This window comes from Paroedura picta, chromosome 7 (assembly GCF_049243985.1).
Source record: "Paroedura picta isolate Pp20150507F chromosome 7, Ppicta_v3.0, whole genome shotgun sequence".
Taxonomy (NCBI): domain Eukaryota; kingdom Metazoa; phylum Chordata; class Lepidosauria; order Squamata; family Gekkonidae; genus Paroedura; species Paroedura picta.
The window spans coordinates 64131710-64143801 of NC_135375.1; the positions used below are offsets into that span (position 1 = coordinate 64131710).

At 41.3% G+C, this 12092-nt stretch overlaps 1 protein-coding gene across 2 annotated transcripts in view; it reads right to left on the reverse strand.

The window, feature by feature from the left end:
- The window catches only part of DAPK1 (death associated protein kinase 1), a 99539-nt gene that overhangs the window by 46402 nt on the left and 41045 nt on the right, over positions 1-12092 (reverse strand). For both annotated transcript variants that reach the window (XM_077344606.1, XM_077344605.1), the window contains exons 3-4: positions 10376-10597; positions 925-1063 (exon numbers count right to left, since the gene is read on the reverse strand). In XM_077344606.1, coding sequence (XP_077200721.1) covers positions 925-1063; positions 10376-10597 — 361 coding nt within the window. The remainder of the gene's footprint in view (positions 1-924; positions 1064-10375; positions 10598-12092) is intronic.

The following is a 12092-nucleotide window of genomic DNA, read 5'->3' on the forward strand; positions in this document are numbered from 1 at the left end:
GATTCACACTGCTGAGACTACTCCTTGAGTATCATAAGGTGTCGATGCCTGCTGTTTCCTTTTAAGTTGCCAGAACTGAAACTGTTCAAAATGGTGGGTGGGGGCTCACAATCGTTTCTGAACATAGCAAGGGCTTCTGCTAGGGTTTGTTTGCAGGGTCTGCATAGACATCAGGAAGACTGTTATATATTTCCAGTGCTATGTCCACTAAGTATCACAGCATTACAGCTATATTATAACCCTTTGACTCATTGTCAGCTTTTGTAACTTATATGTACAGTTTTAATTTCTGCTCCCATTTCCCCCCAGTTTTCTCCTAAATTCCCAGTATACCTTCATAGAGGAGGGCTTAAAGTAAGCATTTTTTTCTGTTTAGTGTGGTACTCCCAATCAGAAAGCCCTTTGGCAAACTCCCTTTTCTGACCTCATGTATTTATCCTCTGGAGTCTGGTGTGTAGGAATGAATCTACCTATCCAGATTGTCAGCATGCAAACAGAGTCTCACAGCTTCAGCTATAGGCTTCTTTATTGCTTCCAGTGGGGAAGACATTTACACTTACTTGCAACCACAACCTGCACAGGCTGAACTGGAATTAACTGAGGTCCCTCCCTTACAGGCCCCCGAGGGGGAAAACTGAAATTAGTTAGGGCTCTGTTTGCCTCTGCACACAATGTGAATGTCCATGAAATACCATTTATTCCTCAGTACTGCTATTTTATAAATTCTATAAACAAGAAAAATAACACAAACTTGCTCTGTGGTATTTGGGATGGTCATGTAGAATTACTTTGCAAATGATTTCTGTAGAGTTAATGCACATTACATTGAGAACTGGGCCCCACTTTGAAATGTTTGAGAATCTCTGCTTTTCTTAAAGAATGTTTTTTTGATATCTAAGTTTAAAGGATTCAAATCTAACTCACCTTGAGATCAAAGTGCGCAATTTGCAGACTGTGTAGATAATTAACACCATTAAGGATTTGTTTGAGAAATTCTGTGGCCTCTTCTTCAGTCAAAGATTCCTTTTCGGCTAAAAAATCAAAGAGCTCCCCTCCTGCAACACTGCGAGAATATAAATAGTTGTTAATCACAAACTTTAACTGTGTTTTTTTTTTGTCTCAAGGTCTTTGCACAATCATATTAAGCATTCTGAAAAATTCTTTAGAGAGTACTAAAACAAATTCATATTTTATGTTACTTATGTTGCATTTTAGGCCGAACATGAAGTACTGCAATACTGTAAACATCTCAGAACCTGAAAATATTATGATGGCTACTGAAAATGGTGCTGGCATCTATGAATGTGAACTATTTTTTCAGGTTAAAACAATTTAAGCAATCAAATGTAAAACTGAATTTAGAGAAATCTGGTTGATAAATAATGTTCATACAAGGAACTTAGATATCAGCAAAAACATTTGGGTAGAAATGATGAAATAGCAATGTTATGTGTATATTGACTTGTAGTACAACATTAAAAGTTTATGTGTTACTATCCCAAAACTACATTTAGCCTTATCCTTCTTATCTATTTAATATGCTCACATCCCTTACCATACTTATTAAGATAGTGTTTTACAACATTCTACCAAAATGGCCAGTGACAGATTTTATTTTCCTGGGCTCCAAGATCACTGCAGATGGGGACTGCAGCAAAGAAAGAGGAGACGCTTGCTCCTGGGGAGGAAAGCTATGGCAAATCTAGACAGCATCCTAAAAAGCAGAGACATCACCCTGCCAACAAAAGTGCGTTTAGTCAAGGCTATGGTATTCCCAGTTGCAATGTATGGCTGCGAAAGTTGGACCATAAGGAAGGCCGAGCGTCAAATTGAGGCTTTTGAACTCTGGTGCTGGAGAAGACTCTTGCGAGTCCCTTGGACTGCAAGGCGAACAAACCGGTCAATCCTAGAGGAGATCAACCCTGACTGCTCTTTAGAAGGCCAGATCCTGAAGATGAAACTCAAATACTTTGGCCACCTCATGAGAAGGAAGGACTCCCTGGAGAAGAGCCTAATGCTGGGAGCGATCGAGGGCAAAAGAAGAAGGGGACGACAGAGAATGAGGTGGCTGGATGGAGTCACTGAAGCAGTAGGTGCAAACTTAAATGGACTCAGGGGAATGGTAGAGGACAGGAAGGCCTGGAGGATCATTGTCCATGGGGTCGCGATGGGTCGGACACGACTTCGCACATAACAACAACAACCAAAATGGCAATGTGGTTTAAATATTTTGTATCTACTTGAAATACCATGTTAAGAAAAACCTCAGATACTGCAGGCTTATTCTGCCTGTAAATTCATGTCTCCATCAATCAAATAACTTCAAGATGCCTCATATTGAAAAATAGTATGTGATCATAAAATAAACATCAAACCATAAACCCAGAAATCACAAAAAACCCTGAAACCTTAATAGTAAAATTCATCAATGGTGGTAAGCATTTATAACCTGTCCATATAGAATAAAATTTACTGGCCCACTCTCTGAAAGGACCAGAGAAAGCTCACCAAATTCATTTATTTGGATAGAACTAAAAAAAAATGGGGACAAGCCCTGGGCTGGTTCTGCACTTGCTTTCTTTTTTCCATTGTTGATCCTGCTGAATTCAAATAGATTTGAACCTCAGTCTATCTCCTTCCTACTCCCCCGAATTGAAACAGAAAGTGTTCTGCACTTGATTGGGGAAGCTCAGAGAGGGGAGAAGAGCAGTGGTTGCGAAGCTACTTGTTTATCTTTCTTTTCCTGAATGAACAAGGAGGTGTTGGGTCAAGTCCAGCCATTTAAGAGTGCTTTATTAGCCAGAGCAAGCTGGGTGAGGACCCAAGTGCAGCCAAGCCTGCTTGCTTCTTTCTTTTCATGAAGGGGAGAAGCCAGCAGCAGCAGCAGCAGCAGCAGCAGAAGAAGAAGCAGAAGAAGAAGAAGAAGCAGCAGCAGCAGAAGAAGGAGAAGGAGAAGGAGAAGAAGCAGCAGCAGCCTTTCAGAGAATAAGGCAAATCTCTACTGAGGGAAGTGTGGGCTTCTGGAGAGCAGTCACTTTAAAACACGATACAAATAAGTCTTGGGAGGGAAGCCTTGCAACCGGGAACCAGGAAGTCTTTGAACTGATGCCCAGCCAATCATGGACAGACTGCTTCTCAAGGTCAGCATTGTAGGAAGTTAATCTGGCAAAATGCAGAAGATCTACACTATACTAGGGGCTTTAAAAGCTGGGTCTTCAAATAGAGCGACTTATATACACTCCTGGATATCGTGGGGAAAAGGTAGGGTCACTACGGTCCAATCATGCATGTTGCAGAGAAAAAATTGAAAGTTCCCAAAATCAAAATGGAAATTAAATACAGTGCAGAGGGGATGTGTTTATTTGAGCTGGGAGAGGATAAAAAACAAAGTGCAGACTCAACCCCGCTCACTGAAACCTTCAGACTAGCGTCAGAAAGTTAAAATAATGACTTGAGAGTGCTGCCTGAACTCAAGCTGCAGAGATATGTCTCCCTAGAGAAAATGACTATTTTGGAGGGTAGACCTTATGGCATAATGTCCCCTCCCTCCCCAAACCTTGTTCTCCTCAGACTCTATCAAAACTCTTCAGGAATTTTCCAACTTGGATCTGGCAACCCTAGCCAGGCTTGTCCCTGATGAGTCTTCCCTTCAAAGGCTGAAACAGCCCTGGAAAGGGCCCTGCCCCTCTCCCCCTGCCTTTTTCCTCATATAAACCCACTGCATATTCTGAAGATTCACAAACTGTGGGACAAACAGGAATTGTACTTGGATCTACTCAGTAAGAGCCAGATTTTTGTGTGGAAATGTTGTGATTCCCTGGGACTGTAGGAATGTTGAAATGGGATTTTACTTCACTGTGGAAAAAGTTCCAGCATGGAATACTGTGGTTGTCTAGCAACAGCTGCTCAGGGAATCCATTGCTGAGAATTACATGTGTTCCTTTTATCATTTTTGGCCTTTTAAACCACCACTCTCCAATTTCTTTTTTAAGATTTCATATTTTCCTGCAAAACTGTGTCTCTTTTCAGTTTTGCCTGTTCACAGCTTTATTCACTGGATTTAGGTATCCAGATTTTCATGTTAGAATATAAGATTCATACTAGCCATATATGCTTGTGAAAAAAATATATTTTATTTGATTCATTTTTCTCAATGGAGAACCAAAGCAGCTTATATAATTCTCCTCTCCTCCATATTTATCCTCACACTGACCTTGCAAAGTAGGTTAGTGTGACTGGCCCAATGTCACCAATGAGTTTCCAAAGCACAACTGGGATTTGAAGTTGGTACTAGATACTAGTTCAAATCATCCATCCATCCATCCAGAAGAGAAGAAGAGTTGGATCTTATATGCTGCTTTTCTCTACCCGAAGGAGGCTCAAAGCGGCTTACAGTCACCTTCCCATTTCTCTCCCCACAAGAGACACCCTGTGGGATGGGTGAGGCTGAGAGAGCCCTGATATTACTGCTTGGTCAGAACAGTTTTAATCAGTGCCTTAGCGAGCCCAAGGTCACCCAACTGGCTGCATGTGGGGGAGTGCAGAATCGAACCCGGCACGCCAGATTAGAAGTCCGCACTGCTAACCACTACACCACTACACTCCATCCATCCATCCACCAGTGTGGTATAATGGTATATGCATGGTGGCAGCTACTCCGCGCTGCTGCTGTGCCGTTGCGGCAGGGCAGGATGCCCCAATGTTCCCTGTGTATACACGGGGGAAGGGCATGAAGGGCTGCCCCAATGTAGCATGCGCATGCGCGTTTTGAGCCGGGGCCAGGAGACCCAGGACGCTGCCGGACAAGGTAAGCAGCAGCGGCCGGTGTGGGGGGGGGGAGGTTCCTCTTCTCCAGGCTGAACATTCCCAAATCCCTCAGACTTTCCTCTTTGGGCTTGGTCCCCAGGCCATGGACCATTCTTGTTGCTCTCTTTCCCCTTGTTACTTCTGTTTAAAGCTATCCTGATGAATCTCCCCAGGTTTCTACCAAAATTCTTTCATATAGTATCAAAGAGATATTAGTCATAACATCATTATTATGGTTGATGCATATTCCTGATTAATTTTCTCTTCTGATTCCCTAATGAGATTATTGCACAAATTCTGTATCGCTTCTTAAAGAATTTTATGTTCTTGAGCTATGATTAGCAAAACACCAGAATGATTACCACCCACAGACTCTAAACACTTCAAATAACTTACCATATAATTACATTAAATTAAGACCATGTACTAATTCAGAGCTTTCTGATTCATCATCAGAAAATTAAGTTCTGCCAAACATTCTCATACATTCATATCTGAAAAGTTTTATTATTTCCTTCCCACATATACAATGGCACATAGAACACATTAAGAGATAACTGGCAGTCTTCAAGCAAAGGTTGGATACACACGTTTCTTGGATGCTTTAGGATGCTTTGGGCTGAACCTGCGTTAAGCAGGGGGTTGGACTAGATGGCCTGTATGGCCCCTTCCAACTCTATGATTTTATGATTCTATAACAAAAGTCATTACCACTGGAACATGCTGAACTGATTGATAGGAACAGAGAATCAGTATGGTGTGATGGTTAGTGATGGACTGGAAATGGAGAGGACTGGGTTCAAATTCCACTCCTTGCTTTGAATTGGGATGGGAATGAACTGGCTCGCCAACTAAAGTTTATGATGAATTGCACCTAGTTCAAGGTCACAATGTGAATTTTGTGGTAGGTCAACTGGCATGAGCTTTCCATGAACTTTCAAACTGTTTGTGGAGGCCCGTGCTGGCTTGTAAATGGATACATTTCTAGACAGACTGTCTCCTCTTAATCTCTAAGTAATAGGGGGTGAGGCTTGGCAGGAATGTAGAGGAACATCCAGGGGAGATCCCTTGAAACTTTGAGGTCTCTAGCTTGCACAGAATCCGTTATATACACTTCTAAACTTCCTTAACCTCTGGCTGTCATTTCCCCAGAAACCACAGCAATTTCCTGTGAGCATCTTCTTTGGATCCCATAAATCCAATCCTTATCAAATTTAGAAGGCAAATTTAGAAGGCAAATACAGGGGTCAGCGGGAGAAAACCTGCAAGTATGGTGTCTCTTGCATGTCAGGAGGGCTGCCTCACAGATCGTGTAGAATGAATCCTGAGCAAGCTAGGGACACCAAAACTCACAGGGAATTTCCCATTGGCCCTCTATCTGCCCCCCAAGTTTGATGACGATTGATTTTATAGGTTCTCAGGTACAGCCTCCCCAAAAGGGTGACTTCAAGAAAGTGCTTTCTGGGTGATGTGATAGTCAGAGGCCATAACTTGGACTCCAAGTTACCAATGTAACATATGCCTTGAATTTCTCTACTACTTGGATTTTCTCCGCGATTAAGTAGATGACTGCATACTTTGATAAATCATCAATAAAGGTTTGAATACGGCACTGGTCAGACCACACTTGGAGTACTGTGTGCAGTTCTGGAGGCCTCACTTCAAGAAGGACGTAGATAAAATTGAAAGGGTACAGAGGAGAGCGACAAAGATGATCTGGGGCCAAGGGACCAAGCCCTATGAAGATAGGTTGAGGGACTTGGGAATGTTCAGCCTGGAGAAAAGGAGGTTGAGAGGGGACATGATAGCCCTCTTTAAGTATTTGAAAGGTTGTCACTTGGAGGAGGGCAGGATGCTGTTTCTGTTGGCTGCAGAGGAGAGGACACGCAGCAATGGGTTTAAACTTCAAGTACAACGATACAGGCTAGATATCAGGAAAAATGTTTTCACAGTCAGAGTAGTTCAGCAGTGGAATAGGCTGCCTAAGGAGGTGGTGAGCTCCCCCTCACTGGCAGTCTTCAAGCAAAGGTTGGATACACACTTTTCTTGGATGCTTTAGGATGCTTAGGGCTGATCCTGCGTTGAGCAGGGGGTTGGACTAGATGGCCTGTATGGCCCCTTCCAGCTCTATGATTCTATGATTCTATGATTCTATGAATATATTTATTCCCACTAGAGGTCTCTGTCTTTACCAGGCCACATACATCATAATGAGTTACCTCTAGAAGATGGTTCGTATAGTTTCTGAAGCTAAGTATCATTCCTTTTTCTTGAATGTACTGTGCAATCAATTCTCCCTTTTGCTTAATGAAACATTTATCCCCAAATCATGTTACCATTTCACTTTTGGAAAGCACTCATATGCCAGTTGTTTCTCTAACTTGCATATTCTATACATATAGCCAATTTTCAATGAGGCACTCTCTTTTGTCCATTTGATAGTTTGCATTTCACTGTTTCTGACCCAACCCCTTCTGGAACCATCTGCCACACTTAGAATCTCTTTTCTATCTTCATTTACTGTTTTAAAAACATCTGTGTCCAGACCTATACATGGAACACCCACTGTCCAAATATAATATCTTACTTTTGGCTGCACCTTGGGTTAAAGAAAGCACTTCTTTAAGGGTGGCTGTTGAAACTTTTCCTTTTTGTCTGTTTTTGAAAAGGACCCCTCTGTTTAGAACAGAGGTGGCCAAACTGTGAGTCTCCAGTTGTCCATGGACTACAATTATCAGGAGCCCCTGTCAGCAATATGTATTAAAGTCTGATGGGAACTTTAGTCCATGGACATCTGGATAGCCAGTTTGGCCACCCCTGGAGCTTTAGAAGCATTACAGTTCTTTTAAGTGCCCTTGTTTTCTACAACAGTGGAAAATCACATTACTCTCACTGTTTATATTTAGAATCAGTTGCTTAACATTTGGTTCAGCTCTGTCATAGCAGTCCTTAAACAGTTTATGTCTATATGGCTTGCTAGTTGGTTTGCTTTTTTGCTTCAGTTTGGGATACAGATTTTTGTAATTTTTTTGGCAAACTAATTAAAAATAGCACAACCAGATTGTGTTCTGGAATCTCTTTGCCAGCACTTAGAAGTCGTTCATTTAACCTAAGCACTTCGTCTAAGTGGTTATGCAAATTGCCTACTTCTAACATTCTAATGTTAAATAGTCTCTTTTAAAAATAGAACTGGCTTTTCAGAGATGAATTAACATATAACATTTCTAATTCTGACCAGACTGCTTTGGCTGTCTGTATTTGCATAACTCTCAAAATATCTCAGATCAGTCAAACCTTTGATCAGGGCTACTTGTGCATTCTCATTATTATAATCCCAGATCTTTTGTCCTGCATGCTGGTCATATCCCAGTCTGGGGTCTCAAATATGGTGTCACATTCTCAGCTCTATCAGGTGGCCTTTCACTCTCTTTTTCAAAATCAGGAAGTTGCCTTCTGTGAGCCTATCTAGTAGGTAGTTATGCTGAGTGTTGCAGATAACTGTAATTTTGTTTTTCTTATTCTCTTTGCCTATCAAACACTATATTTTGCAGCCTGCATGCTTGCTCTGGGCCCATAACCCTGCTCACAAAGTTTGAGTATGCTAAAAGAGTAAAGCACAAGGCTGCTTGAAGAATACAATATTTTTACTTGTGAAGAAAAACAACTAATTTGTATAGTGAGATACAGACTAACTAGCTAGCTAGCTGCAGTCATTCTTCTGTTCAACTGTTGTTCTGCAGGCAAGCAGGGATGAAGTCTACTCAAAAAGCAGAAAATCTCCTGTTGAGTCAGTTTCAAAATCATCAGAAAGTTTGCATCCTATCTATGGTAAATATACATCTCCTCCAATGCCCTCTGTAGGACATCCTTCATACTCTGCTCAAGTATGAATCCTGCAGATCTTAAATATTCCAACAAGGAGGTTGAAATTAGCAACAACCAAGTAATACAAGCCGGGCCTGATGAGCAGGAAGCCTCAGCAGGGGCTGGACAACCACTGGCTTTACTGCCGTGCCAAGACAAGTCTCCCCCATCTTATATTGGTGTTTTTGGTTTTTCCTACCTAAATGTAGAACTTTTACATTTGTCCCTATTGAACTTCATTTTATTCAGTTTAGCCCACTTCTCGAGCCTATCAAGATCATCCTGTATTCAGTTGTGTTTGCTAACCCTCCCAGTTTAGTATCATCTGCAAATTTAATAAGTATCCCCTCTAATCCCTCAATTTTGTTAGTCTTTAAGTTGCTACTGGACTTTTTCTACAGCTACAGATAAATAAGGTTACCCATCTTGATCTAGTTTGTGAAGCCTCACGTAAAAGCATGCACATGCACATATGGATATCACATTCCCCCTTCTTCAAACTAGCACTGTCATCTAACCAACTGATTGCCAATGTATCAAAACCACATTGGAGCTGGGAGTCCGTGGTCATTGCTACTTGGACTGATGGGGAATCGTCTTTACCACTATTCCATAATTTAGTCCTTGAATTTCCCTGGCAACCACAACCCTATATTGGCTTTATTGCCATGCTGGTGGCAACAGCCCTTGCTAGAAAGGGAGAGTGGCCAAACTTTGGCCACTTCATGAGAAGGAAGGACTCCCTGGAGAAGAGCCTAATGCTAGGAGTGATTGAGGGCAAAAGAAGAAGGGGAAGACAGAGAATGAGGTGGCTGGATGGAGTCACTGAAGCAGTTGGTGCAAACTTAATGGACTCCGGGGAATGGTAGAGGAAAGGAAGGCATGGAGGATCATTGTCCATGGGGTCGCGATGGGTTGGACACGACTTCGCACCTAACAACAACAAGAAAGAAAGGGAGAGTACTCACAAGGCTTGAGCAGGACATGCAGCCCTATCTAAGGAATTGCAGTGAGGCATGGTGGATGTGAAGAAGTCTGGACCTGTTCCCTAGGGCAAGGCATTGGCCACACAAGATAGTAGGATGCTGAATACCCTCTCTCTGTCTGATGCCTTGGGGATAGGACAATACCACAACAAGTGTGATGGGAGATACTGAAGCCTTGAAGACTTTACCCCATATTTCAGTGGGTGTTTTTCTCCATCCTTTCTCTCTCCCTGGGGTATATCACACTATGCACCACCTGCCATGCTTTTCCAGAGCTGTGGCCAACTGCAACTGCAGTGACAACCTTGTGCTATAACTGATAGTCCACATGGTTAGCCCACCAACCACCACTTTTATGCCCAGCCTCTTCTACCCATGTGGACTGGGTGATTCATTGCCAAATACAGCGCCCCCCATGATGTTAAGGGCTGTTAATCCCCAATACCAAGAAATGCAGATGCAGACATCACAGATCTGGGAACTGTGCCTAGGACAGAAGATTCTCAGATTCCTGCCCAAGCCTTTGGAGAACTACAACCAGTCAGAGTAGACAGTTCTGAGCTAGGTGAGTCAATAGCTAGCTAGATGTAAGGCAGCTATAGAACCTACTGGCCATATGACACAACTATCTCCAACACTGAAGAATATTGCCTTTCCAAAGAGGTAACCCATGAGATTTTCAGTAGCATCACTTCTCAAATTATTTCAAAATTACTTACAGTTCCAGAATAAGAATGACATCCATTTTACTCTCATACACATCATGTAGTGTGATCACATTTGGGTGCTGGATTTCCTTTAGTATGTTTACTTCTCGTTCAATGTCTTCTCTACTCACTCCCCGACGGCTGGATTTTGTTCTCCGTTTCTTGATGAATTTTGCAGCATATTGTGTTCCAGTGCTTTTTTCACGACACTTCCTTACAACTGCAAACTGCCCGCTAAAAGATACAATACAGCAGAAATAATGTTTCTGGACACACAATTTTTGCTTTATATTACTACAAGTAGATGGAACACTACTGATGTAATATATAAAACAACATTAATACTTAAAAAAATAGCATTCAGTTCCTGAGGCAAAAGCAAAGCATTCAGATATGCAATATACTGGAGAACTGGTTTTTGGTTTGCCTTCTTTCTCTGTCTAAACTAACATTTTACACGTAGCTTTTTAAAACCATCTGTTGTTACTCTGATGAAGTTAATGTAAAAGGAAATAATCTTTATTATTACAGATCAAAGCTCCAATTAAATATGCATAGGAAACATATATGCACTGCTAACCTTGCACTATCAGTGTATATAACAAAAACCACAGCTATTTGACATTGCAGAAGTAGGCTTACTATAGGGACCATCTTCTACATAAGCACCTTCCTTCATGCTTGAAGATCTGGTGTTGAAGCCTTGTACAGGATGTCATATTTGGTGATGCAAGGTACACATCCATTAAGAGCAGGCTTTCTCAGTTGTTGCCTGAGATCTGTGAAATGCTCTCAATTGAGGTAATGTACCTAGGGATTCTATGAACTATCTTACAAAATAGTATCTGTCCCATTTTGGTTTGAAAATGAGAATAAATTTTAAACATTGAGAGGACAAATAGATGGGTTGAGGTGAAACGAAAAAAATACTGAAACCCCACTGGCTATCTGTAAACCCTTGAGATCACCTAAGAAGTTATTTGGATTTATTTATTTGGATTTTTATACCGCCCATTTTTTACAGCTCTGGGCAGTTTACATGGACCATTATATAACTTTACATGGAACATTATAATAATCTATAACATTATACAAGTTTCAATACAACATCGCAACAATCAAGTAACAATTCACAACACAACATAAATAACAACACTGGGGAGATCAAATTGTTCAGTCATGGAAGGGCGTCTGAGGCAATTAAAATATCTAAAATACTAATGCTTATGTACACAATCATTTGTGTTTTGTGCTGGGACACAAAAGGATCAACCTAGATGTATTGCCAGTTGATATTTATTTTATTGTATCCAAATTTAAATAAAAGATGACAGAAGATCACATCAGAACATTATAACACCAAAAGTCTTAGCACTTAGAATTCTAGAGTAGAGTGAAATGATATATTCAGCTCAATTCAATGTTTATACATTCTATCAGTACATTGAAGAAACTGGATTACCTCTACTTAAATTTCAAATATTTACCACAGATTGGGACTAGGTTTGGATCCATTTGACCCAGCCAACTACTACCCAGTTTTGCATTTGCCGTGAATTTCCTGTACTAAATATTGGCTCTTGATCCATCTTGGCCATGGTGTGGTCACAGCTTTGGTTACTCTCACAGATGATCTCTGGAAACAACTGGAACAGCACTGCTGTTATTATTAGACCCAGCGATGTACTCCACCCTGGGCCATTGGGGGATTGGGGGAATATAAATAAAG